Source organism: Condylura cristata, unplaced genomic scaffold (assembly GCF_000260355.1).
Source record: "Condylura cristata isolate star-nosed mole 26May11 unplaced genomic scaffold, ConCri1.0 scaffold00005, whole genome shotgun sequence".
Lineage (NCBI taxonomy): Eukaryota > Metazoa > Chordata > Mammalia > Eulipotyphla > Talpidae > Condylura > Condylura cristata.
Genome location: NW_004567106.1, coordinates 35575674 through 35603597, shown reverse-complemented (window position 1 = coordinate 35603597; position 27924 = coordinate 35575674). Strand labels below are relative to the sequence as shown.

The 27924-nt window shown below is 38.7% G+C and overlaps 2 protein-coding genes across 7 annotated transcripts in view; one reads left to right on the top strand and one right to left on the bottom strand.

Annotated features, from left to right (window-relative positions):
* Positions 1–12771, top strand: part of DMTF1 (cyclin D binding myb-like transcription factor 1) — a 40680-nt gene extending 27909 nt beyond the window's left edge. For both annotated transcript variants that reach the window (XM_004676878.2, XM_012720975.1), the window contains 8 exons: positions 1670–1898; positions 3045–3196; positions 4737–4946; positions 7409–7494; positions 9651–9806; positions 10281–10661; positions 11219–11366; positions 11552–12771. In XM_004676878.2, coding sequence (XP_004676935.1) covers positions 1670–1898; positions 3045–3196; positions 4737–4946; positions 7409–7494; positions 9651–9806; positions 10281–10661; positions 11219–11366; positions 11552–11661 — 1472 coding nt within the window. In that variant the 3' untranslated portion in view covers positions 11662–12771. The remainder of the gene's footprint in view (positions 1–1669; positions 1899–3044; positions 3197–4736; positions 4947–7408; positions 7495–9650; positions 9807–10280; positions 10662–11218; positions 11367–11551) is intronic.
* Positions 12772–12858: 87 nt separating this feature from the next.
* Positions 12859–27924, bottom strand: part of TMEM243 (transmembrane protein 243, mitochondrial) — a 56861-nt gene continuing 41795 nt past the window's right edge. For 2 of the 5 annotated variants that reach the window (XM_012720976.1, XM_012720977.1), the window contains 4 exons: positions 27479–27776; positions 15726–15776; positions 14593–14697; positions 12859–13368 (listed from right to left, as the gene is read on the bottom strand). In XM_012720976.1, coding sequence (XP_012576430.1) covers positions 13246–13368; positions 14593–14697; positions 15726–15776; positions 27479–27556 — 357 coding nt within the window. In that variant the 5' untranslated portion in view covers positions 27557–27776 and the 3' untranslated portion in view covers positions 12859–13245. Of the gene's footprint in view, positions 13369–14592; positions 14698–15725; positions 15777–27478; positions 27778–27924 lie in introns of those variants that run through there. The other 3 variants (XM_012720978.1, XM_012720979.1, XM_004676877.2) reach the window with 2 other exon arrangements.

The following is a 27924-nucleotide window of genomic DNA, read 5'->3' as shown; positions in this document are numbered from 1 at the left end:
AAACTAGTTGGAAAAGTACTTTCAAGACTATTGTATTCAGGTATTTTTAAGACATACACACAGAAAGTAATTTTAATTTAGTCCCAACTAACAGCTGAACTTCTGTTAACAATCTCTTCATCAACTCACATTTATGAAAACATTTAGTTCCAAAGGTTTGTGTGTATTTTCCTTACTTCGAACTCAGATTTTTCTGAAGGGGGAAAAAATGTAGCTGTTGTTTCACTACCCAGCCCAGAGCATAAATGCCATTTTTTAGTTCTTAATGTATAGGAATGTACTTGTGATATCTTTAAACCTACCCTTTTTAACTATTAACAGTATTTAGTGGCTTACCACTAGCTCTCACTTAGTCTAAGTTTGTTTCCTCTATAAAATGAAATTAGGAGATCTCATAATTCCCTTTTTGTGATGTTCCCCCAAAGAATCCACATCTATGTTTAGTCTTTCAATAAGAACATAGTTCTCACAGTAAGCTTGAATTTCCAAGAACTAGTGTTTTCTGTCTTCATTCCCTCTACCTCGCTAGAGTGGAATCAAGAATGATTCCTGCTTAACTATTCCACCAGCATTATTACATACAAAGCAGTGAGTGCATAAATTCTACCAACTCTCATTCCGTGAAGAATGATAGCTTAAATGAATGAAGCAGGTATGAGAGCTTTAGATTTAGGATAGGAACCAGAGGTTCGTTCATAAAAGATGAGTGAACAGAGCACCTTTTGTTAGCATAATTTGGGGAAATGCTCTGCCAGTCCCCGACTTCCACCCTGAGGGATTCATCTGCCATGTTTCACTGCTGGGCATTATTTCTGATTAGGCATTCTCTCGTACTGCACCATGAAACAACTGAGCTTTCCCTTCCTTTTATATCATGCTAAAATAGGAAACAGAACTTTTTCTTGAATCCATGATGTCCAGACCTGTGCATATAGCACAGTACATTAAATATTTGTTGAGTGTATGATCTATGAAGCAAGCACATTACTTTTTAAATTTTTTCTAGAAATTACCTGCTAAAACACAGAAATGGAAGAGGTAAAAAATGGTTCTTAGTCCCCACCCTCCCCTTTTCTGCCCAAGCTCCTTGGGATATTAGTGGCTTTACAGGTTCAGAAAAACCTGGAATAGAAATATGCTTAAATACCAGTCTTAGATTTCACTGACAGCCCATCCTAGTAGCCTGGAGTTGGAGTAAGGGGATGGCATAAATCTTGTTTTCAATTTTACTGGTGAAAAGCCATGAGTATTTCCTTGGCTATTATCATTTATTCTTGTAAGTAATGGTTTCCTGTGAGCTTGCTTACTCTACTTCTGCAGAATAGGGAGTCTTAAATGGGACTTAAGAAAAAATAAAGAGTTTCTGTATCCATCATGCAATTGGTGAAGCTCTTGCCATTAAGTTTTAGTCTAACTTGAGAATACATAGTCCTTTTTAGTTATGTTTTGGATAGTATTTCTTTCCTTAAAGAGTCAGTTGGTGCTTTCTACTAAGACTTTTTTTTTTTTTTTTTGGTACTAAGAGTCTTAGCTGTGCTAGTAAAATGAGCTGACTTGGTAGGTATATGTATGTTTCCCCTCAGTCCTTAGAAATATGGTGCTGGCTCTGATTTGCATTAAAAAAGAAGAAAAGGTAGCAGTAGTTGTTTGGATGATTTCCTTCTTCCAGGGAAATGGACAGAAGAAGAAGAAAAGAGACTTGCAGAGGTGGTTCATGAATTGACGAGCACTGAACCAGGTGACATAGTCACCCAGGGTGTGTCATGGGCAGCTGTGGCAGAACGAGTGGGTACCCGCTCAGAAAAGCAATGTCGTTCTAAATGGCTCAACTACCTGAACTGGAAACAGAGTGGAGGTACTGAGTGGACCAAGGAAGATGAAATCAATCTCATCCTCAGGTTTGTGTCCTAAATCTTTTAATAACAAAATCTGCTTAGTGGCTGTAGATAACTTTAGGTTTTCCTAGGCACCTAATATGTGAAAAATACCCTTCCCAGAGGGAGACATTATTTAATACCTTAAGTATTCCTTGTTGAGCTCTTATTATGTTTGTTCCTTTGTAGTACATTTAGTGCTCATGCCAGGTACCAGATTGAAGGCATGGAGACTGAATTCCACCCTATATCCATGGCATAGGCAGCGGCAGTGCATTGCCTTTCCACTGTCCCACCGATGTGCCTCAGGCCTAGCCTAGTGGGAGCATGGTAAGGGTAAGAGGGCTGTTCAGTCTCCATGCCCTTCAATCTGTGCTAAAAAGGGGAGCAAGGGGACCCAGTTTATAATTACCTCTCACCTTCAAGCTGGACCAAATCAGACATTTCCATTGTATATATTTCACACTCCAAAATAGCTTTAAGATAATAACCCTAAGCTTTAATTAATTGGTCTAATCTTTGTTAAGACTCAGTGACTCAAATGCATGAAAATATTTAATAATGTAGCAGAAGCTGTCACTGTGGCTACACGTTACTAAAAATCAAAATCACTACCACAGTTAAATTAGGAAACAAATAGACCATAAAACCCCAAATTTAGTAGTATTCTTGTGTTGGGTAACGTTTTGGTCACTGCTGGGTTTTGTTTTTTCTCTCTCCCTCTCTCTCTCTCTTTTTGGTTTGGATTTTTGTTTTTAGTAGATATATTTTCAATTCATCTTTCAAAATAGCTCACTTCTAAATCTTTTTGTTTATAAATAGAAAAGCTCCACTCTAGAAAATAACTTACTGCATACTGGAAAACACTTGTAATACAGCTAACCCTGTTCTAACTTTAGATTATTCCCTTTCCTTCAGAGTGCTTTACATGTTTCTTATCATATATGGATCAGCCTACTGGCTGTACTGTCAACAAAATGCTCATTCTGGTGATACTTCACAGCTCTTAATTCTGGCAGCAAGTCTTTCAGTCCTGGACTCCTTTCCTATGATCTTAAGAGCATCTCAGTGGCATAATCTGTCTTTATTGCCATTATTGTCACGTGTAAAGAGAAAGGTTCTTACTGAGAACTAAATTAATATTTAACATGCTTATTTTGTAATCTGTAGGATAGCAGACCTTGATGTAGCTGATGAAAATGACATAAACTGGGATCTATTAGCAGAGGGATGGAGCAGTGTCCGTTCACCACAGTGGCTTCGAAGTAAATGGTGGACCATCAAAAGGCAAATTGCAAACCATAAAGATGTTTCATTTCCTGGTAATGTATTATTTGCTTCCTAAGCCCATCCCTTTTACCAAATTTACTCCTAAAAATTAGAGGTTCAGCATATGTTAACTCAGCTTAAGAGATAAAAGTCATAGTTTTCATTTTAACCTGATTTATTTCTTTGGGTAATTCTTGAGGAAAATAAGGGAGATTTATAATTCTCAAAGCACCTATGATGAAAATATACACATTTCTATAGTCTTGTTCTCTTACCATAATTATTGGGAGAAGATATGTTTTACATGTAGAGATACATGTTTTTATTGTAGTATGCTTTGCCGCTTGTCCATGAGGGACACCTTCCAGGAATCCCCAGTGGATACTTGAAATCATGGACAATACCAAACCCTATATATACTCTTTTGCTTATTATTAATATCTAATTTATAAAACTTACAAGTTAGGCACAGATTTACAATAATATAATGAAAACTTTTTTTTTAATAATGAAAGTTATATGAATATGGGTGCTCTCAAAATAACTTTCTGTGTATAGTATTTTCAGACCAGTTGGCAGAGGGTAACTGAAAACACAAAAAACAAAACTGAGTCCGAGATAGCTGTATTTTCACTGTACAAAGATGTATTTTTGAAAATGTTAATTCAAATTAACTTTTATGAGCTCATTAACTTCAAATATCTTAACTGCTTTTTAGAGAAATTATTTTGTAGAAGAGACTGTAAACTAATTTCATTTAGTCTTGGGTTTGTTTTAAAGAGATAGCATACTTCTCACTTCATTGCCTGCTTAGCACTCAGGCATAAAATAAGTTACATGGTCTGAAATTAAACTTAGGTAATCAAATTCATTCCTTCAGATTCACCCCCATTTAGTATTTACTCCATTTTTGGAAAGGAATATTAAGTGCTGTGAACATTGATTTGATAAAAATGTAATTTTTATATTAAATACCCAATTGTAAATTTATAACTTTGATGTTAAAAACAAGAGTAACATGAACCTAGCCAGATAGCAACCTCACCTGAGTGGATAATGTAGTTTATCTTGCCGAGTGGAGGAGGATACCTCTAGAGTTGGTGTCCCCATACAGGAGCTTAGGATGCTTTCATATTACCATTTGAAAAAAGTTCAGCTGCTACCACTGGAGTTGAGATCCACAGCCAACAGTCAAGTGCCCTTAAATTCTTGGGGATAGAAAAGTACACTATTTATTTAAAAATGAAAACAAGCTACTTAATGTTAATATTTTAAAATACCAAGAATTTCATTAATAAATGCAAGGACATAGAAAATGCCTTATTTGCATGATCTTCGGTGGTTTTTTTTCCCTTAATGTGTCTTAGATGGTAAGAATATATTAAGATATGCATTTTTAAAAGTTGGTTATAATGGATACCATTTTCAAACAATAGTTTTAAGAGATTTTTATTGTTGTTTTGGTAAGCTCTGGTATCTAGTACACAGTTATTTATTCCAAATACTTTCCCTCCTTACCCCCACCTCCCCTGCTGCTTAGATGGTGGTCTGTCGGAGAATCAATGTTCTTTTTGTCTACCCATCTCCCTTCAGTCTTAATAAAAGGTCTTAAACAGTTACATGAGAATCAAAAAAACAACCCTACGCTTTTGGAGACTAAATCAGGATCTGGAGTTCCAAACAGTAATTCCAATTCCAGTGTGCAGCATGTCCAGATCAGAGTTGCCCACTTGGAAGACAATGCAGCCATCTCTCCTAGTCCTGTGACAGCCTTGCAGATTCCAGTCCAGATCACCCATGTTTGTAAGTATTTGAACTTCAAGACTTCTTGCTATTTGGTTAATGACTGACTCCTGTCAATCTCCTAGAATATTGATATGAATTTATCCAAGTTGATGAAGAAAAGGACATCTACATTTATATGGCCATCATTTGCTCAAAGGATGAATGTGTTACTCCATCATGTAAAGTTATGTGATAACCAGCTGCCCCACCATTAAAAATTATTTTAAATCATCTTTCCGTATTACATTTAGATGGCCATCATTTGCTCAAAGGATGAATGTGTTACTCCATCATGTAAAGTTATGTGGTAACCAACTACCCGCCGTTAAAAATTCTTTTAAATCATCTTTCCATATTTTATAAAGAATTGGATTAATAGAAAAGTACCTAAAATAGTTTTGCAAATTTATAAGTTTGCACGTCATAATTCACAGGAGACAAATCAGGAAGATTTCTAGTGGCATCTAAAAGAAATGGGTTTTGTGAGGTTCAGGATTTCCTTCCGAGGATAAGAGGCAGTTTTCATACAAAGAGATGTGTTTATCCCATACTTTCCTTTAGCCTTTGACATTAAGCATAATGAAGTAAGAACTCAGAAATTGTTTTAGGGAGGTGAAATTCCAGTGTTCAGCATTTCCAGATCAGAGTCTATGCCAGGGTGATCTATGCCTTTCCATTATAAACACAAAAGTAAGGAGTAAGAATGAAATTCTTAGGACCATAATTATTCACTTTCCCTTGCTTTTCCATATGTAATACTATTTGCCAGTCATTGGCAAAAAGTTATCACTCACAGTGTTCTTAAACAACGGGTTTTTGGCAATTGAGTGACAGTTCTTTTTGTTTGCAGAGCTGTTGCACACATCATAAGGCACTCAGTATACTTGGACCCCACCCAGAAATGGTGGTAGTACTTTCCAGTCATTGTGACAAATAGGAACTCCTTGCAGATTTTCAAATGTTCCTGTAATCCTGTTTCAGAATAACTGGGCCACATATTGGTGTTATTAATACTGTATCTAATATCCAAGAGTGTCAAGTTTACCTTAGAGACATTGACACTAATCATGTCTAATTTAATTTTCTAATTTAAATGCAGTTATTTGCTCTAGCTTTCTGTCAGTGTAATAAACGTGAAGAATTTCTTCTCTTGGGCCCTACTTGTTTTGTTGTATAGTCTGAGGATTGCAAAGCAATTGAAATTACAGGCCACCATAAATATGAGAGCTATTACTGGCTATAAGCTGTGCATGGAGATTGTTAGAATTTTCCTTGGCTCTTAGGTTAATATTTACTGGAAACTCGGCAAACACATAAATGGTATATACCTTTATATTCATTCACAGCATGGCTTTATTTTTAGTATGTAGAATTTACTTTTTCTAGCTAGAAAAGTGATTATAGTTAAGAGTTTTACAGGGCACCTATTACTTTTGGTGTTCTAGCTAAAATCACATAGTTGTTTTTCATGTTAGGGCTTAGGAATCAGCAAACCTTAGGGCATGAATAGTAAAGTGAGTATGTTAGCTTTACAGGCCACAGTTCTCTAACTTTGAGTTACATAGGTGAGTAGCCATAGTTTGCTTACCCTTGATTTATGTTTTTTATGTGGAATCACTCCAAGTTCTATCAAAACACATTAGATAATAAGAGAAAGACCATGAATCAAGTGCAGACTTTTTGGTAAGGGTATAACTTTTTTTCATACTGAAAAATGTCAGAATACAGTAAATTAACAAAAGCTACATATTCAAAATCAATCCCAAATCAGTTTTCTTCCTACAGGTATATTTGAAAGCAGTCACATTTCTTCTAGTGTTAGATCTTTATAAACATGAGCCAACACTGATCAAACCTGAGTCTTCATAGATGTACCTATGAAGAGATATTGTCAGATCACTCAGATGCCACTCTTCCAAAGTAGTTTTCTGATAATAATGCTCTTACGTTTGTTTGATCTTTACAAATAACTGATAGGAAGGACAGATAAAATCTGTTAACGTACATTAAATTTACCCAGGTTTACAAAGCTAAGAAGTGTTGATGCTAGAACCTGCACACTTGCCATAATGTTCAGAAAAATTTATTTTTACCAGGTTCTTACTTCTTTGTTCGTTAGCCTTACTGTATTCCTCTGTCGTTAGAAACATCCAATGATTTATACCAGGAATTAACAAACACTGTCCCTGCCACAGTTACTCAACTCTTCCCCTGTAGTACAGAAACCATAGAAAACATATGAGTAGGCATACCTGTGTTCTAATAACTATTTATAAAGAAGTATGTGCTCTGGATTTGGCTATGGCCATAGTTTGTCATCCCTGACAAGCCCACTAGATTTCTTATTTCTTTGTAAATTTGAATAACTTCAGGTTACCAGGAAAATTACTCAGCATGTGATTGCCTTCATAATTACAAGGATATTAAAGGAAATTTAAATTTACAAGGTCAGTTTATCTGTTGTTTTATTCTCACCACAGCTTCAACAGACTCCCCTGCTCCTATTGTTGACTCGGAAACAATAACACTAAACAGTGGAACACTACAGACATTTGAGATTCTTCCAGTGAGTAATACTTCACAGAGTAGATACTGGCTTTTTCAATAAGAAAGAACATTTGGTGTCAGTTTTAGAAATGCTGTCATATAAACAAATGAAATATAAAAATTAATGTTAACATGATTTTTTGGCATCACAGGCAATTATATCCATGATTCTGAGGCCAAGTGGTTATAGAATAGCCAGACTTCTATCTTACCATTTTTCTTCTTCTGTATATTATCTAATTTTATGCGCTCTTTATATAAGTGATAATGCTAGTGAGTAGGGTGCATTCAGTGGGTAGGTGCTTTCCATGATTTAACCACACTCATTCAATAAATAACTATACTGATTTTGGGGGATACAGGATTTAAAAATCCCAACCGTAAATGATATAGCTATTTCAGAAGATAATCTTGTAATCTCTAAAAATGTTAGACAAAGGACCACATGATAAATTTCTAATCCCAGGTATACCTAAAAGGAATGAAAACATTGGTCCACATAAAAATTTGTACATCTTCATATTCATAACTAAATGTGGAAACAACCCAAGTATCTCTTCACTGATAAATGGGTGAAGTTCACAGCACCATACATCCAACCTCTTGGCAATAAACGGGAATCAAGTACTGAGGCATACTATTGCAAAGAATGTACCTTGAAAACATGCTATTTCTTTCACTTACATTGTTTATGACTCCCATTTATTTGAAATGTTCAAAATATGTAATTCTATACACACAAAGTAGATTAGTGTTTGCCTAATAGGAACATAGAGAGTTTGACTGGTCACTTGTAGGTTTCTTTTGGGGATAATGGGGAAAAATTTTAAGTTCTAGTTCTTACCCTACTTCCTAAATAGGCAAACCCCAAATTAGCTCATATTTCCTTAAGAAAACACAAAGATTTTACTTAGAAGATTTAGTAGCTGTGGAAAGCATAAGTAGTATTAGTACAGGAGTTATGTTCTACACAGGTAACACAAGTAGAGATAACATAGAGAAGGTCCTCTTGTGGACCAATTATGGAGATCATTAGCAGCTTACTTACCGAGCTTCAGTTTCTTAATCCAGTGGTCTCCAAAATAGGGGTGTAGAAGATAACCATTTATCACATGTACATAACAAAACTTCATTTTACTCTCCCCATCTCCCTTCTTTCTCTGCCCCAATATTTGGGGTATGTGTTCAGGTTTTTACTTATGGGATCAAAAATAGTTAGGAACTTCACTCCTAATAGAGGGTGCCAATAGTGCCTCGGCTTAAAAAAAAGCATTATGTATCTAAAGTATTTGCTGTCTGATCATACATAATAATTACAACTTTAGGTGAAACTTCTACTTTCCGGAAGGAAGGAATAAAGAAATTAAAAGTCTCAGTGTGCTGGATGCCATTTTAGTCATTTCTAACCTACATACGTTTCAGTGAGAGATAGTTGTTATACCCACTTTAGCTGAAAAGGAAATGAATCACTCAATCAGAACAGGGGTGGGGAGGAGGGAAGAGAGTGGATCTTAACTCCCTAAGACTACCTCAGGTATATAAGTAATTTTCCTTTAGATTGCTAGGGTAAACAAAACTCAGAAAAGGAATTCTTTTTTCTTAGAAATTTTGCTAATTGCTATTTTGTGCATTTCCTCTAAAATAAAAGATACTTTCTAAAGTTACATGGGAAGTACTGCTTCGGTGCCTTTCCAAAAATGTGAAACTTATTTTTTAAACTGGGAGAGTTACAGTATGTGCTCCAGAGGAAGGATAAAGATGGGAGCATGCTGGGTCACTGGCACTGCAATCAGTAGTTTCTGGGCTGAGTCATGGTCCCCTGCAACAAGTGGCTGAGACCAAATATAGACATACACAGGACTGCAGAGCAGGATAAAGGCCTTACCTCACTTTCTGTTAAACCTCCCACTCATGATGGGTGACAGTCAAGAACATGGTATCCTTCATACGTCGGAAGGGGTTTGACCCTGTACCACTAAAACATACAGTGCTGTAAACCAATGTTAGTTCAATATTTAAAAAAAAAAAATTCTTTAAGTACAATTTTATAACTGGCTTGCGTTTATCATGATTGTGGGACCTTTCCAATGGAAAGTTAGACTTAATGAGTACTTGTTAGTCTACTACTCAGCATTCTGCTGACCTGTGCTCATCTTATTTTTCTTTCTCCTTTAGTCTTTCCACTTACAGCCGACTGGCACTCCAGGCACTTACCTACTTCAAACCAGCTCCAGTCAAGGCCTCCCCCTAACTCTGACGGCCAGTCCCACAGTGACCCTGACAGCTGCTGCTCCTGCTTCTCCAGAACAGATCATCGTTCATGCTTTATCTGTATGTTATTTTCCATTCATTTTCTTGTTTCTGTGAAGAACACTGGCTGATTGGTGTATGTCATCAGAATACCAGGAGGGGTTTGCTGTTAGAATCCATGAACAAAAATGATAGAATCCATGGTACAGAAAATAAGAGCCCAAACTAATGTATATCTTTAAACAATTTTTCCAATGCTTTTGTCCCAGGAAGTGTTTCATACCGTCACTCAACCTTCACTGGGATAGGTCCTCTATCCCCTTTGTTCCTTACTGACATGGACTGACAGGGAGTAAGGACATCAAGAGAACCAAGGCTCTGGTGGGTAAAGAACAGGGGTTGTAGGAAAATAGTGTTAAGAATACTGCTGTTCCAAAGTGAAGAGGTATGAGAGGGAACAGGGCACCACTTTTAAATGTCATTTGTTGCATGCGACTTAAATCCAGTAGGTACTTTTTCATTTTGCCATTGATTGTCCTCTTTAATATTTTATAGCCAGAACATTTGTTGAACACAAGTGATAATGTCACGGTACAGTGTCATACCCCAAGAGTCATCATCCAGACTGTTGCCACAGAGGACATCACTTCTTCCATATCCCAAGCAGAACTGACAGTTGATGGTGATATTCACTCCTCTGATTTCCCTGAGCCTCCAGATGCACTAGAAGCAGACACTTTCCCAGATGAAATTCATCAGCCTAGGATGTCTGTAGAGCCCTCATTTAATGATGGTCATGTATCCAAATTCAGTGACCAAAACAGCACAGAATTGATGAATAATGTTATGGTCAGAACAGAAGAAGAAATTTCTGAAAGCGACCTTAAACAAGAAGTGGAATCACCCTCTCATTTAGCCCGTGCTTATGTTACAGAGGTAAACTGCACTTGAGAATGGCCTAAAGATTTCTTGCCTTAAGCTTCGAACCTACAGTTTGGAAAGAGCCTAGAAATAATTTATGATAGTGTATGTTCCTGCCTGCCTTTTTTCTTTTAGAGACCTAAAGTACAAACCCTACTTTTGGCCCACACAAAACCTAGCAAAGTTGCTTGGTTAAATCCAGCTCCTCACGAAAACTTTCATTCTCTACTCCAGTAGGTTGAGAAATGTTTGGTAGAACCAATGGAAGCATTTTTCTGAGGGTGGTTAGGAACAAATCATTGTGGTTCATTTTAAGAAACACACCTCATTCTACAGAAGTTTTCTTCTATATTTAGATAATCTATAACTGAATTGTTTTGTTTAGTTCCTGTGTGTTTCCTATGTGAGTATATGGTTACTACCTTTATCCACTTTTTAAGACCTTAACTTTCTTTATAATTTTTATATGAACTGTGTTTGGAAGTTAAGTCCTTTCAAACCTAAACATGCATGAGATCTTAAGGAAAGCTTATGGGGACTCTGAAATAAAAATCTCATTTCTTAATTTTTAGCATTTAGAGTCTCCTACCATAGAAGAACGGGTTGATCAAACAACAATTGATGATGAAACTATACTGATCGTTCCTTCACCACATGGCTTTATCCAGGCATCTGATGTTATAGATACTGTATCTGTCTTGCCTTTGACAACACTAACAGGTAGGTAATACAACACCATCGTGTGTCTGATAGATAGTAGGGGAAAATTAAGCAGCCAGACATTTAATTCAGTTGTTTCACCTTGTTACGTTTTACACTTTGGTAGGGGAATACTTATTCTTAAGTATTGACATGCTTAGAGAATATATATATTTAATATTAATTAAAAACTTAACTCATTACAGATCCCATACTCCAACATCATCAAGAAGAATCAAATATCATTGGTTCATCTTTGGGCAGTCCTGTTTCAGAAGACTCTAAGGATGTTGAGGATTTGGTAAACTGTAATTAGGTACTTACTAGAAACGGGTAGTTCTGGCAGAGAAACCACACTGTTAATTATATCTCCAAAGAAATAGGAGCAACCCCAAAAGGTTTAATTTACCATTCCTCTGGCTTTTAGATAGCTACAAAGCCACATACATCATTGCTGCTATGACTTTTTACCTCCTTAAATATATCATCTGAGGTCTAGTCTTATGACAGTGTATAGTTGAGTGTTAAAATTTGGGGTCTTACCTGCATAAATCCCTATGATTAGTGTTATTTGTCCACAGGAAATTTCATTTACTTCAGCTACTGAGAGAAGTTTAAAATCACCAAAGCTTAATTACTCTGCTCTAAAAGCAGTAGTATTTCATCTCTAAAGAACAGATATGGCTTTCTATTGAGTCTCAAGTAGACCTGTTTATATTTCAGAAAAGTCAGATCAACAATGGTCTTGTAGATTATCAGTCAGTAACCCTCTTTAAAGAGATTAAATACCATTAGCTTGGGATTTGACCATTTTAACAGTTCAGAGACCTAGCAGGTGATTGTGCGACAGTTCCTTTTGGTTTACCCATTGCTGGCAGTGGGTGCAGATTTAGCCTAGGTAGAAAGAAAGCATTAAAGGAGTTAAGAAAATTCACTACAGGGTTTTTTTTTTTATTGTTACTTTAAAAGGAACGTGAGAATAGTAACAGTGAGAATAGTAACAGAAAGAATTCACCAGAAGCTAAGTAAAGTTACCATCACCCCTTTACCCCACCCAGAACCCACTGTCATCAGTTTACAAAATTAGCACTTTGAAGTAAAATTAACTTAAATGAGAAAGGTAATGGTGCCTATGCCAAGACCATTTCTTACATGTTTTGCTATATAAATTGCCCAGAAAATAGTTGAGGAGGGTGTCAAGTTTGTTGTTCACTTAGTGCATTAGCTGGTGGAGGTTGGTTGTAACTTCTCCCTCTCAGGCAATTTTAAAAAAAGAAACAAATTTGCTTCTGTTATGAAATGAAATAAATCAAGAGTCATTCCTATTCTAGAAAAGGGTAAGCCAAAACTAGCCTCTAGGGCTTTAATGAATATGATCCCTATAGATAACTCTCCCTTCAACCCTCCCCCCCCAAAAAAAAAAAAACCTTGTATAAATTATTTTATTTATTATTGTAATTAGGTATTCACAATCAAAGTTGTCTTTTCACCGTCTGTGTTTTGTTAACGTGAGGTTAAACTGTAGTAATAAGCAAAAGTTGGTTGCTTAGGGAACAATAATTGTATATTCAGTTTAACAAAAATAAAAGATTATTTGTCTTAAAATATAAGATTGATTGTTACATAGCCTTTCGCCATGCAATTATAACATTATAAAAATTTTTCATTTCAAAAGTGAAAATTACTTGTGCTCTTGGAATATTTAAGTGCAGCATCAGCTCCTTAAAGAAAAAGCAAAGTGATAATGCCTCCCCTGAAAAAGGGAATTGAGATTTACAATTAACATGAAAATCATGTATTAGACTTATGTGGGAGATTGTTTGGCATACCTTATCCAGCTCACATTCAGTCCTAATATATCATGTTGAAGAGATCTGATAAATATTTCTCCTTGGCAGCCTCACTTGCCCACATCATGGAAGTACAGGTTTGCACATATACATAACATGATGATAGAAAATAAGATATAGTAAATTAGGTTTCTGAATTTCGGTTCTAAGTCTCCTTGTCGGTACCAGTAGATCTAAAAGAAAAAGCAAATAAAAGTTTAAGTAATAGCCCCTCAGAAGTATTTCAAAATTTTAAATTTAAATACAACTAATTTTTCTGCTATGACCAATTTCGCCATACATGTTTTTCCCCTTAAATGAGGCAGCCTTTATATTCCTGAGACTAATACAGCCAGAAATTCTTACTCTTAATAACTTAAGTAATCAACTGAATTTTCACACCCAAGATCATATTTATTCTTCCTTTCTCAATTAACTTCTTTGTGTCTAAACTTGTAGAATCCACAAATTCATTGAAAAAACAATGGAAGAATATCTACCTTCTAAGCTTATTTTAGATGTATTTGAGTAAAAGGTTCATTTCTTTCAGGTATAAGAAGGAAGTTAATCAACTGTTACATCACCATACAAAACAATATGCTTACATAATGCATATATTTGGTTCAAATCAGATCACTGTTGGGTCACATCTGGCAGTGGGGCTAAGGGTGGAATCCAGAGGATCCCAAAGTGGGATAAGCCCATTCTTTCTCAGGTGATAGGACTACAGCAGAATCAGAAGCTTGGTGGTACCCCTTAGTTTAATTTAACTCAAATAAGCACATTACTATTACTATGTAAACCCTACATGAGGCAAAACAGTTTTTCCTAAGGGTTTACTGTTTTTGTTTCTGCCTTTCTTTGAGAGAAATGAAAGAACTAATAAATCAGCTGAACACTTGGCAAATACTCAAATGAGGATTCACCACCATCTTAACTTATTTACCAGTAAAGAAAAATTTTTATAAGTATAATCAAATAGCTTATATAAGGATATAACTGCAGTTTGAGGTTCCACAGGAAATCTTGCTATTAATTACTTTCACTTTGGAAAATAAGAGCAAAGACTAGCTCTTATCTTTTCTCTTAAGAAAACAGCATGTCTCAATGTCTACTGATCCCTGTATGTGGTCTCCAAGGGAAACTATGGAGTAGGTAAAACTATAAACGCTATGGAATGTTTGACACAGTCTTCTTCCATTTTTCAACTGTCAATGGAATAATTTTTCTGAACATTTACAACTTTAGGATTGAGGATGAGGGTGTGACAGGAACTCAAATATATTTTTTTTCTATTTCAAAAGCCCAGCAATTAATATTGGGGAAGAGGTAATTACAGAAAGACCCAGGACTAGTAACTACTCTTAAGCACCCCTCAGCCCTCAAGATACTCCACTTAAATTCTAAGTAGTACTCACAAGTATGCAGGCAGTAATACTAATCAAAGAGATGCAGACAGCAAAAAATATATTGAGTGGTTTTGGAGGTAGTTGAGGGAAAACGAAAGCACTGATCAGCGTTACCTGTATAAAGAGAAATGATGTCAGGACTTCATGAGCAATTCTAAGGCAATTAGCTTATAGTCTAGGCAATATATTACAAAATGCTTCATTAATTATAAAATGATAGATCTAAAACAAGATTTGCCTTCTGGAATGTTAACATAACAAAAGTTGTAAGAATGTTCAGTTGTAGGTTATACTTTTCCATCCTTTCATACTTTAAGAAAAAAGGTCAAAAAATCATAGTAGAGTGAAATTAACCTCAAAATAACCTCTTGCCAACAGATTAAAAATCATTTAAGCCTCATTACCAGGATTGTTCATTATGTTAGGAAAAGTTTAACTATTTTCTTATTTTGAATACTCCAACTAGAAAAACCAAACTTGTTTTGCTTAACATAATGGGAAATACTGAGAAACTGGGCTTTGATATCCTGTAGTTCTCTTTCTACCATAGAATACCCATTCTTTTCGTTAACTCACTGAAACAAATTTTGCTAAAATTCTTTTAATCAGGTCCACCACAGAATTGTCATTCTTGGAACATATAGCTTGGTTTTTATTTCACTGTAACAGCATTAAGCTATATAATTCAAGATGAAAAGCTACTATTTGCTGACCAAGTAAGCTTTTAAACCAGAGGATAATGAATCTGGCTTAGGAACAAAGTTAACTTAAGGGACAAAATTAACTTAAGGTACTTGCAGACATTAGGTGGACTATAACAAAAGAGAGTTGCTGGTAACCACTGACATGTTTACAAATGTATCAGGAAACAAACCTGACAAACCTAGTGCTTATTTCATATATTAAATTATGGGTGGTGAAGGAGTGTGGAAGTCAGTTTAGCAACTACAATTTTGTTTCAATGTTAATATGGCATCTAAAGTGTTAATATAATGAACCAATACATCACATGCTGATATACTAGCCCGTACAGATGGTGGTGTTTTATTGATTTTTTGGGGGGTGTTGGGGAGAAATAACAACCACAATAAAGTTTTCAAAGCTTTGGATAAAAGCCTGAGTAAGATACAAAATATACTTACTAGAATCAATAAGGATGTTAAACCACCAACAACTAAATTGATGATTCGATCCTGAAAGAAAGGAAAATCACTTGTGAGCCACATGGTGAAAACGTGACACTTCCAGAGTGTAGTCCTAGGCTTTGGGGTTATTTAGAATGAAGAAAAAAGATCCTGCCTTTCTTTGATCTTGACACCAACCACCAGACAAAGCAAACAATGCTACCGGAGACAGGGACAACTAACTGGAGGTTCTTGAAGAGACAGAACATTTTTTACTCGTGATTAGGGAGGGATACATGGAGAGAGGAAACTCACAACCATAAGTGTGCTGATCAGAAGCCTGTGAGCAGAAGCAAAGGAACCCCCATTCCTACGATGGCCAGCCAAGAGGCTTGGTGAAAAGTCTCAGGAATTGGAATGTAGATGATGTCAAGTGTCATCATGAGTTTAGACAATTTGTGACAATGTAATCTAGAAGCAGATGGTACTGCCAAGAAGGGATCACAAAATGCCAAGGGTGGGAACAATCTTAGACCATCTAGTCAAGTGGATTTCTGACATAATAAAAATCTCCAAAGTATAAAAATAGTTAACTGATTCAATGGGGCCCTAGGATCCTACCCAGTGAACTGCTTGTCATTCCCACCCCCACCCCACCAATTTTACAGAATGTCTGAAAAATTCCAATCTAGTCCTAATATTCTAAGGTTAAGATCTGGGTTTATAGGTGCTTACAGAATAAGGCCACAGGAGTTGAAGACCTAATCAGAAACACTAAAGCCGTGTTCACACCAAGTATTCTTATTTCTGTGAGTCAAAGATGAGTCTTAACATGAATCTGGTTATAAAGGTTTTTTTTCTCAGTAAATCTCAGCAAGGACAGCAGAGTATGGAATGTAAGCAGCCAAGCAACTAAGGCCCCAAAATGGGAAGGATACTAGAACAAACACAGGGTGGCACTGAACACTCATTTCCAAGTTACCTGCTTTTAAAGACAAAAGTCACAAAGAAATTTTAGAAGCAGACAAAGCTGGGACAAAAAGTGAAAGAAGTTCAAGCATAATGTCAGATGTGCCTGATCTCCCACAAACTACAATTCAACAGTTATACAGGACAAAGGAAACAACTTCAGCCACACCCTTACTAAATTTGGAGGACTTGGATCTTACTACTACTTAGTAAGGAAGCTTACACAGCGTACAGTAGTCTGAAATTAAGATCAACTATTAAGAAAGAGACCCAGGGCAAGTCACTTATTCACACATGATAAATGTGTCTATTTAAAATATGTATATAAGACAAGCTATGGGAGCCCCATTATTTCTATTTAGGAAAAATTCTGGTCTATTCTGAGAAATCAAGACAATGTGCTCCCATCCATAAGCTCCAGGAAATTGCAAAAGTTTAAAAAGGTTACTGTACGTCTCCTAAAAGGAAGAAGCCAGTGAAAATGTTCAAGTGAGAAGTAGCAAAAAAAAACCTAACAGCAAAGCAAGTGTGCCATCCAAAGTCAAAGGTGGGGGCTGGAGGTGTGGGGGTGGGGGATAATAATAGTGAAATGATAGTAACTTTGCCAAGAGCTTTAATGAATCTCCTAAAAACTCCTGGAATTACAAACCACCACACATAATGCAAAAACAGGCTCAAGGAAACAGAACTTGCCCATGGTCTCAATACCAATAAAAGAAGAAAGAAACTTCTGCAACTTGTTCTCCTTGGAAGAGCAACCTAAAATGCTACTGCTGGACTAGACACAAAAATAATATAAATGGTAGATTTCAAAAACTATTTGCAAAACACTACATTAAAGTGTATTTCAGAAGTGAAGGTTTCTTGGGATTTTCTCTATTGTTGAACTTAGCCTTGCAAGCATGATTGTAATCATTCTAGTGGGAAAAACTGCTAAAGTTATATACTTCTCTGGCCCAGTCTGCCTTCTAGAGAGTTCCCCTGAACACAATTCCAAAATATATTTGTGACTACCAGTTATTCTATTATGAGATAGTCCTCTCTGGAGCTCCCAAGAAGAGATGAACTCTTTAGAATATGACAGGTTTTCATTCAAGAGAAGGTCTTGGCTTTCAGGCCATCTATCAAAAAAACCATGAATCTAGGCTAAAGAAACAAGCTAAGTTAACCTTGGAAGTCTCCCCATTCTTAGGCTCCTTATTCTCAATTCTGGCAACACAAAAATACGGGTTTGTGGCCCTAGTCAGCAGAGGCTCAGCTGAGCCTGCAAAAAGTGCAAAAGCCTTGGAGGCAGACCTACAAAATCTGATTCTCAGGTGACCTGTATGCACATCTAAATTAACTCAAGTTAATTTAGTTAACTCAAAATTGCGATCTAAACTCAAAAGTTTAGAATCGACTGTACCATTCTGAATACTGATTAAGTTCAGAGTGAAGACTCTTCCCGGCCCACAGATTTTTCAGGCTTTAGCAGCTCTCTCACATCCCAATCTCTAAAGATAGAACAATAATATGCTCCAAATCAACTACCAAGGAGGAAAAATAAAGCATTTAAACTTTGATGTTTATGGAATGAGCTGAATCGATGTTATTTCCACTTCTACAGCTAGTCTCTGTTATCTCAAAGAAAATAGCTTTGTCTCCTTCCTCATTTTATTACCCTACTTCTGGGTAGCAAATTCTTTCCCAGAGTGTTCAACCCTGTACTGTTGGATTACTTTTACTCCCAAGGAAGGGTAACAGGGTCGGAATCATACTTGATCCTCACCAGCAGAGAGAACAGTACTGGGAACTAGGGAATCCTTCCAAAGAAATATTCAGTAACTATGTGAAAAAGTTTTAACCCACATGCTTTGTGTTGTGTGTTCATACACCATATACATACCAACATTTTTTTTTAAAGAACCAACATGTGACATACACAGTACAGTTTTGAGAGGGATTTCTAAGTCTGACCATTAGTTCTGGGGTCTGCCTTTATTCAGCACAGGGGCAACCTGGTAACCTGAACACATTAAAGAAGTGGCCAAGCAGCAGGTGGTGGATCTTGGCCTACCATAGTGCCCCACATATATTACATGCTCAACTTAATTGAAAGAACAAGTCAACCGGTCCTCCCTGGTGGCATAGTAGGTTAAAAGTGCAGCACTGCAATCTAGCAGCAGCTGCTTCGGTGAGAGTTCGATCCCCAGCCCGGAGGTGACCCAAAGCAGCAGCCTCACCCGCTGCCCCCACAGCAGTATACTTCCTCTACCTGTTTCTGCTCCCTACTCTGGCTGTGAATCCTCTCACTGCCCCTGCACCTCTGGCTTATACCACAGTTCTGTATGCAAAAAAATATGTATTTTTTTTTTTAAAGAACAAGCTAACTGGATTCACTACAGATACTACAGATATATGTTTCAATTTGAATAATCATAAAGTGTGAATTAGTTTTATTTAAGATATCATATTAAAAAATAGAGGAGGGGAAGACACAAATAAGCAAGTACAAAAACAGACTCCAGACGTGTACAAAATCTCACAAAGGTTTCTGTCTCTTAGTCATTAAATGGGGCTTTTTTAAAAGGGTGAGCCTTACTGGTGATTTGGTGATGGGAAACCCGCGGGGATTACAATCGAGATGGAAAAAAAAAATGTGCAAAATGATGTAAAAATAAACTTTTGTAATAATTAAAAAAAAAGGGGGTGAGCCTTTACATTTCTTTAAAACACAGAAGTGGCAAGAATGAAGAGGCAGCTGCTCCTAAGACCAGCAGCACTCTGTGGCCTCTGTCTCTCTGGAAAGTGATTTGACACTCCTCAGGTTCCCAATCCTACTTAAAGCAAATAGCAGCCTTATTTTAAAAAAAGAAAGAAAAAAAAGCCAAGAAACAAAGGAAAATTCATCCTCCCTGTTTCTGTTCCTTCAGGCTGAATGTACTGAAATGTGACCTACTTCTCTGCCAGTTCTGCATCCATTCCCTGATTTGATTAATTATATCTGTCCTCATCCTACCTCTCTCCTGAAACCCATGTCTGGACCCCAAATCTCAATTCCTTTCAGTATCAGAAGAGTCTTCCATGCATCTTGCTTCCCACTTTTATATTAAGCATTTGATTCCCCCTCTTATATGATTCTTGTTATGAAGAAAATCTAACAGGACAGGAAGAATGACCAGGGTGGAGATGGGTGGCTATTTTTAAATACGAGTTCCAGGAATCCCCTCAAAAGGTGGGCCATTTGAGCAGGGCCTTTATAAGAAAAAGGAATGCTGTACAAGGATGTGGCTGAAGGGTACTGAAAACCAGCCAATGCAGAGAATACAAAAGGCCTATGGCAGGAGTAAACTGGGAACTAGAAGAATAAAGAGAATACCAGGATGGCTGATGCCTAATAGGAAAGGGGAAGAACAGGATTTACTTAATCCCCCCCTAACTTCCCTGCAGTATATGTATGCTCCATGAGAAAAGACATATATATATATATATATATACACACACACACACACACATACATACATATATATATACTCCAGCAATAAGATATATACTCCAGCAAATTTCCTGTGATGAATTATGCACTTGATTAGCAATTGAATAAAAGAATACATACATGCAATTATAACCTAAGTTACAGAATATATGCCTAAATTATAGAGAATATAAAACCTTAAAGAATACACACACACGGGCCCTCGCTGGTGGCGCAGCGGGTTAAAGCACAGCGCTGAGAATCTAAAGCCGTTTCCGCATGAGTTCGATTCCTGCCTGCCCCGGAGGTGACCACATGGCGTGGCAGACCTCTCCTGACCCGCCCGCTGCTCCCCTCAGCAGTGTACTTCATCTGCCTATTCTGCTCCCCACTCTGTCTCTGGTGAAGCCTCTCGCCGCCCCTGAACCTCTGGCCTGTACCCCAGTTCTGTATGCACAAATAAATCTTTAAAAAAAAAAGAATACACACACACTAATAACCCAGGCTCTACAGAAAATTATATTCCTTAACACAGCAATTGGAGGTCTTTATCCAGCCCAACCTTTCTGTAGATCAGTCCTTCCAAGTTCTAGAGTCCAGTCATAATGAAACAGTTCCCTCACCAATACCTGTACTTTTCCTGCACCAACCCATGACACAAGCAGGAACTTGGGATTCCCAGTTATCTCCTTCAAAAATCTACTGTATGTAGGTTTAAGGCTTAAAAACCCTCTTTCCAGATAATCCCTATTGCATCATTCTCCCATGCTCCCTTGCACTTTGGTCATCGTTCTATTAAAGGGTTCAATCCCATTTTTCACTTGCACGTATCCTTCTCTTTCCTCCCTCCCTCTCAGGCAGTGGTTCTTTCATGAAGGAGAGGTAAGAAAGGCCATCCATTCAGCCAAGTATTGAAAATGTCTAAAGGCTACACTTCCTACAATTGTTAACCTGGACAAGTGATTCAGATCCTTGAACCACATCCTACAATTCTGCAACCCAAGTTTTGCATTGCTCAAACTTAAGGGTTCTAATACCACAAACAAAAGGACATTTCTCAGAAATGAATTTTCCTTTTCTTCTCCCAAACCACAGGGGGAACCTATTCAGGAGTGCTCTGGAAATGGCCCAGTCAGAAACCTATACGGCAATGCTGTAGGAATAAACCAAGAGGTGTAAGAAGTGGGGAAAGGTTACACAAGAAACAAGACTTTAAAAGTGGGTTTTCTTAGTCCCCCTCAGCTTCTGCTCCACTGCTGACAGAAGCAGTCCCAGGATCAGTGTCCATCATGGGGACGAGCATTCACCCTGGCACCTTGGTGTGAGGGCACCTTGCCGGCACTAGAGCTGACTCGGGGAGACGGAACACTGATTGATCGTTGGCACTATTATTCAGAGACCTCTCAAAAACAAACAAACAAACTTCTCAAAGAGCATGAGAAAGGATTTATAAGAACACAGACACACCACACTTTACAACTCACTCTCTGATACACCGTGACCATCACTGCTCAGTGCAGATACTAACACCAACTTCCCCTTCACATCCGTTTAGAGAAATTGATGTGTAGATATTTTTAAATGGTTCCCTTATTTTTCAGATTCACATTTTGAAGCATTTTTTAAGTTGTGAGTATTTCTGTATACCACTTCTACCAGATTCTCCACGGGAGAACATCATTGAAGCACCACTTATGAAAACCAGTTCATGGTAAGACAAACCTGCTTCACATGGTTAAGGGTCAAAATGAGCCTAGACTTAGTACCTGCTGGTATATGTGTGCTGCCTTTCGGAACCACGGTGTAGTTCAAGACTGAGAAAGTCTCAGAGACCTTTGATTAATTCTCTTGCCCTATGCCTGCATGTGGTGTAGTTCAAGACTGAGAAAGTCTCAGAGACCTTTGATTAATTCTCTTGCCCTATGCCTGCATGTGGTCAAGGCCAAATCACTTAATATATAACCCTGAGGTGCCTTATCTGTGCAATGATGGAAATGTAAAGCCCCCAGAACAGAGTGACATTTAGCGGAGGATCAGTAAGTGGCTGCTATTATGGTGGTAGTGTAATTGCTGCCACACTTAATGAGGTATCATATCAGTGAGAGATGAGGTCCTCATAGATGAGTGAGGGCTGTATGAGTCCTAAGCCCTGATTTCCAGAGCTGCTCTAATTTCAAGTGCATTCTATTACTCCCATAAGAACATGTCAACCCACATGTCCCTCAGAAACGTCATTCTATTTTAATATTACCTGTGGACTCCATTCAGTAGACCTGGCCTATTACTGCAAAAACCGTGTGCACACAGAGGTAAACCCAGCAAGCCCCCAGCTTCTATGAGGTTAGGCCTCAGCTTAACTTTGTATACAATTTCGCATTACCCCCATTCTATGGCCTGTGTGCTGTGTGCTGTGGCTCATGAGAGGCGAGAGGAAGGCCTTCAACTGCCTGAGAGCCTGAGGAAACTCTGGGTGTCCCGCATTCTAGATTTCTGAAGACAGTCCCCACATAGTGTAGGTTCAAATGTCCCAAGAATACAGGTTATTTTTAGTGATGCTAAATCTTACCTTAAAAATTAATATAAATAAAATCAAGAATTGGGTAGGTATTGTGTCTAGTACTAAGCCAGAGAAATAGAGCTATTTGCACCTGCACTCAAGGAACTTGTACTGAGTTGGAGAGCCATATCTAAACATATTTCTCACAGCATAAAGAATTAAGTCCTAGGGCTTTTCTGACCCCCAGGCTCTTAGGAAGGAAGCACATGAGTAGGCTGAGTTGTAAGGGAAATTCTCAAGCAGGGAGTTAAGACTGAGCTTTGCAGGAGCAGGGAGACAGCTAAAAGAAAGGGGTCCATGGAGAGATGTGAGGCTGGACCAGGCTTACATAACTTGAGTTAAGACTAGGGGATCCCACCCTTCCTTATGTACCAGCATCCTCTCAGGAGCTTTTTGAAAAGACCAACAGCTGAGTCCAACCCCCTGGTCTGGGGGTGGGTAAGAAAAAACATTGAAAGTAAGTGTCTGGTATAAGAAATGACACTTTTAATAAAAGTGAAGAGCCAGGATGGAAGCAAGGCAAGGGGAAAGCGGAACTGATTCCTGAGACAGGACACAGGTGTTGAGCTCAGAGGATCACCCACAAGCTGTCAAGAGGAAACAGCAGTAGCACTCCTCAGGTCTACACAACCTCTAGCCATGAGTGTGCTTTCTCTTAAAGACATAGCCATCCCCACTCTCCTCTCTAAGGCTTCCAAACAATTCTGGATTGGAACTGACTTCAGATGGTTTGTCAGCTTGCAAATCAAGCTATCTAGATGGACTCTTAAGCCCCAAGACAACCTAATGCCTTTCTAGTGCACGACAGAAGAGACCCCAACAGTGCTGTCCTGGAGCAAACTTTCAAAGTGAGTTGGGTAAGAGGGGATAGATGGGAAGGAGATTCCTAGACAACATTCCTAAAGGGTTCTGTGGAAGCTGGGCTCAGGAATGGTCCTGTGCGGAGGAGCTAAGAATTGGGTAGGGCAGTGTGCTTAATTAAAGGCAGAACCCCAAATAGTTCTAAAAGTACTACTTTCCCACGAACTATAGTCCCGGTGAAAAGTAGCACATGAGAAGTCTCGGAGTAAAAAAAAAACCATTTCCCAAACATGAGTATGGCACCACCAGACTAATAACTGGCTTAAGAAGTCTGCCATTCAACAAGGTAGTTCTAGCTAGGTGGTTCCTGAGCACCTGAAAACATGCCTGTGCAAACTGGGTTGGGTTTTAAGCAAAAAAAAATAAATAAATAAATGTAGAACTACCAGTACCCTTCATGTTGATTGTACAGAGAAATTGTAGTGTTTTGATTGTATACTGAAATGACACTACTTTGGATATATGGAGCTATTAAAATTGATTTCATCTGTTTACATTTTAACTTGGCTACCAAGACATTTAAAACCTTTGTGACTCACATAATACTTATACTAGCCTGCACTCCTTTAGAAGGTGCTAAATTACAGCACAGGTTTAAAAACTTCAAATGGGGCCCTCCCTCGTGGCACAAGGGGTTAAAGCAGAGCACTATGAAGCTAGACGCTAGCAGCAGCTTCAGCACAGTTCAATCCCCTACCAGGGAGCTGACCCACATGGCGCAGCAGACCTCTCCTGACCTGCCCACTGCTCCCCTCAGCAGCATCATCCATCTGCCTGTTCTGTTCCCCATTCTGTCTCTGGTGAATCCTCTCACAGCCCCTCTGGCCTGCACCCCAGTTCTGTATGCATAAGTAAATCTTTACAAATAAATAATTAAAAAAAAAACCTCAGATGTACATTATCACTCATCTATGCACATTTGTTTTTGCATCACAGAATTTAGGAATGGATAAAATTGTAGAAAAAAGCAAAACAGAAAAAAAATGGGGGGAGAAGGAGGAAGCAACCAGACTTTCTGACTACAGCTCTAAAGAAGGTTTACCAGCAATAGGTAATTCCAAAGGTATCAAGAAATGAGAAATGATTCTACAAAAGATGATCATTCTTCCTTTTCTTAGATATTTACGTAGTGATAAAAAAAGCAGTTTCCTTTCACCTTTTGCTCCAAGGCTCCATTCGTAAAATTATTCCAAAAGAGCGTGCTAAGGACTGAATAAAATGTGGGCTGGGTAACCAAAATCACCATATGCATCCAGTACAGCTAAGAACAGAAGGTTCTTCCAGGAATGTCCTCAAGGGTGCTGCTCAAAGCCCACTGGGTTACACAAATGTTCTAAAATGGATTCCAGATCTTTCAAAACTCCCTGACTTTGGGCAAACTACTTCACCCATTTCTTGTGAAAGGGCAGCAGGTATATGGATGTGCACCGTGAAACATTACAAAAGCAGTTGTGGGACTGAACAAGGAATCTGCTTTAAGGTTCACCTGCCCAAGTGGTAAAATAGGAACAAGGTCCATCTTACAAAAGAATCTGATAATCAAATAAGGAAAAGATGAAAACAGTTTTGCCTGGTGCTTGGCTTTGAGGAAACACAAACTTCCCTCCAGAACCTACTCTATGGGCAGAAGTTATTTCTGCCCTACTGTTAAAGACTGTCCTTAAAGGCGCTGGTTCTCTCTATTAATTTAAAATTGAGAAGCTATATATGGTTAGTTGTCTTAAGGCAAATACTATAACTAAAAGTTCCAAAGAACTGTGGGAGTATGACAGGAATAGGTTTTCTTTTTCTGGATGTTTTCCTCCAAAGTGGGTGTTTCACTAATACTGGCTGTTGTGTCCAGTTTCCAGGCATTTGAAAGAGAGCCAACTGGGAACATCACATACCAGAGCCAGGAAAGGTTCAACCAGGACTCCTCTGTGGGGAAGGTTCCCCTGTTACGTGTCCGAAGCCTTCATTACTGAGTTGCACTCCTGAGCCTTGCCCACCACCTTGGGTCTCAAAAGAGTTTGCTGTCAATAAAGACGAGACCTCTCCTGGGGTCTCAATTTATGATAAATAGGATACTTTCTCCATCCTTAAACCAGAGATATCTCTCTTCTTTATTCTAGACAATTCTTCTATGTGCAATCATCCTGTCAGCCTCACAGAGAATGAAAGGAGGCAATTTTCAGAAATCTGGAATTATGTGTACTCTTAACTTTTTCTTTGGGTAGCTGAATCTATCCTTAGAATGCCTAAAATTGCCTAAATAACACTATACACTCTTGGACTAAATAAGTATGCAATAAACAGAGATACATTTGGAAAATATACAGATTTCAAATAGATCACAGGCAATAAACTTAAGTCATTGAAGATTTCAGCCCAAGCTAATCAGAAAACATCAATATCTCTAACTATAAAAATCAACAAGTCCATTACCAAGTCATCTACTCTGCATTCAGCAATAAAGAGGATCAGAAGTCTGAACCAAACCACCTGGGAACCCCAATTTGTGTCCTAACGCATGTGAGAGCAAAAGTGAACCTCTCAGCTCTGGGGCACTAGTAGAGCCAGATGCCCTGAGTCTGATCTCTTCAGGCAGCAAAACTGCCTCTACTCCCCAAATCCTCTTCCAGTAGAACCCCAATTTAGAGGTTCTACTTTCACATTGGAAAGTCTAAAGCTACCACAGACTGAATGGAAAAGCTATCCTCTAAGGTCTTTCCCAAGCTTCTCACTGGAAAGTTACTAGTTTCTTTGCTGTATCCTAAGGTGCCCTTGAAGCCCCTGTGCTAGCAGATTCAATGACAACCTGTTTTGGGTTCCTGTGGTACTTGACTGAGTTCCTCAGACTCCCCAGCCTTAGGCCTAGCACATAATGCTAGCCAGATCCATGTTTCTCAAACCAAATGGAATTGTGGCTAAGGATTATGCCAAGCCATTCGATAAAATGGTCCCTCTTCCTAGAGTTCAAGCTTAAAAACATTTTCTTTATCAGCATGTTCTTATTAAGACACGTTGAGAAAATGAAACGCAAGTGTTTTAAGTTAAAAAAAAAATGTCTTTTTTTGTCACAGGCCTGCAGGGCTACAAATTCAAGGCTACACCCAAAGTTATCAGGTGTAGAAGTGCCCTAAGTTGAGAAACTCAAGCAGCTCAGGAATCCATTTACACCTGATTTTGTGAGAAGTCAAAGTACTTTCAGGTGTCAAAGATCACCAATGCTACTTCTAGGTGGGGAAAAAACAAAACCCAACGGGTTAAATCTTGTGCAAACTACTTCAAGATAACGTTGATGACAGGAAAGGCTTGCTCTTCAACTCTTGGCTCAGGACTTCACATAATTAAGTTTGTAAAAAGCAAACTTTTTAAAACTTTTTATTTTACACTTTTAAAAATCTGAAAATAATGTACTACAGCTTATTTGGGTCCAGAGAGTCTCTGTTCACTTTCTGAAATGATGAGCCATCAAGGCAGCCCTCCGTTTCAGGTCTCTCTCCTCTGCTTGGCTGCCTCAGCAGTGACCTCTTCAGTGCCCTAAATAAACAGTGGTCAATCTGTGGCTCCTACCTCTGGCGCTCTTGTGAAGCCTTTTGAAGGTGAGCACTCCAGTTCCACCGATGGCTGTACAACCTGACCACAATACGCCGCCCCTCCAAAGAGAGGCCTCTGCACTGCCCTAAAAACCCCCAACAATCCAGAACTTTCTGAACTTCTCTACACCACCGCTGTTCAAAGCTGTGGGCCAATCCAGCGCCAAAGAGGGGGACGAGTGGCAGGGCAAATATCTTGAGAGGGAAGCAGAGCTGAAGCACGAGCCCTTTTCTTCCAACAAGTGACTCCAGGAACCACAAAAGGAGCTGGCTCGGACTGTAGGCCAGAGGGCAGACAAGCAGGGAAACAGATAAATAAACACACCCCGGCCCGGAATCCCGGTCCACTCACCTTTGCTGACGTCTCTCCGAACAGAGGTCTGTTGTCCAAGCCACTGGTGCCATAGGTCCTCGTAGAAAAGTCCTCCATTTTGGGGGCTCCTCACTTTCCCCAAGCCACTCAAAACCGAGCCAGCATTCCCTCCCGAAGTCTCAGGTCCACGAATCCCAACGCCGCCAACTTAATCACCAAGCACGCATGGCTGAAACCCAGGTGGGCCCGGGAAGTCCTGGCGACGGAGAGGGGTGAGTGCTCAGATCCAGGAGACCAAGCCGCACCTCTCCAGCCCCACGCTCTTCATCTTGAGCAGCTGCGGCAGGAAGTGAAAGGAAACAAACAGCGCGTGGCGGACGCTCCGCGGGACCCCCAGCCCCCGAGGCTCCCACTTCCCCAAATCTCGGCGCTCAGTTTAACCCGCCGGATACTCGGCCGCACGGTCCGCCGGGCGCTGCGGCTCG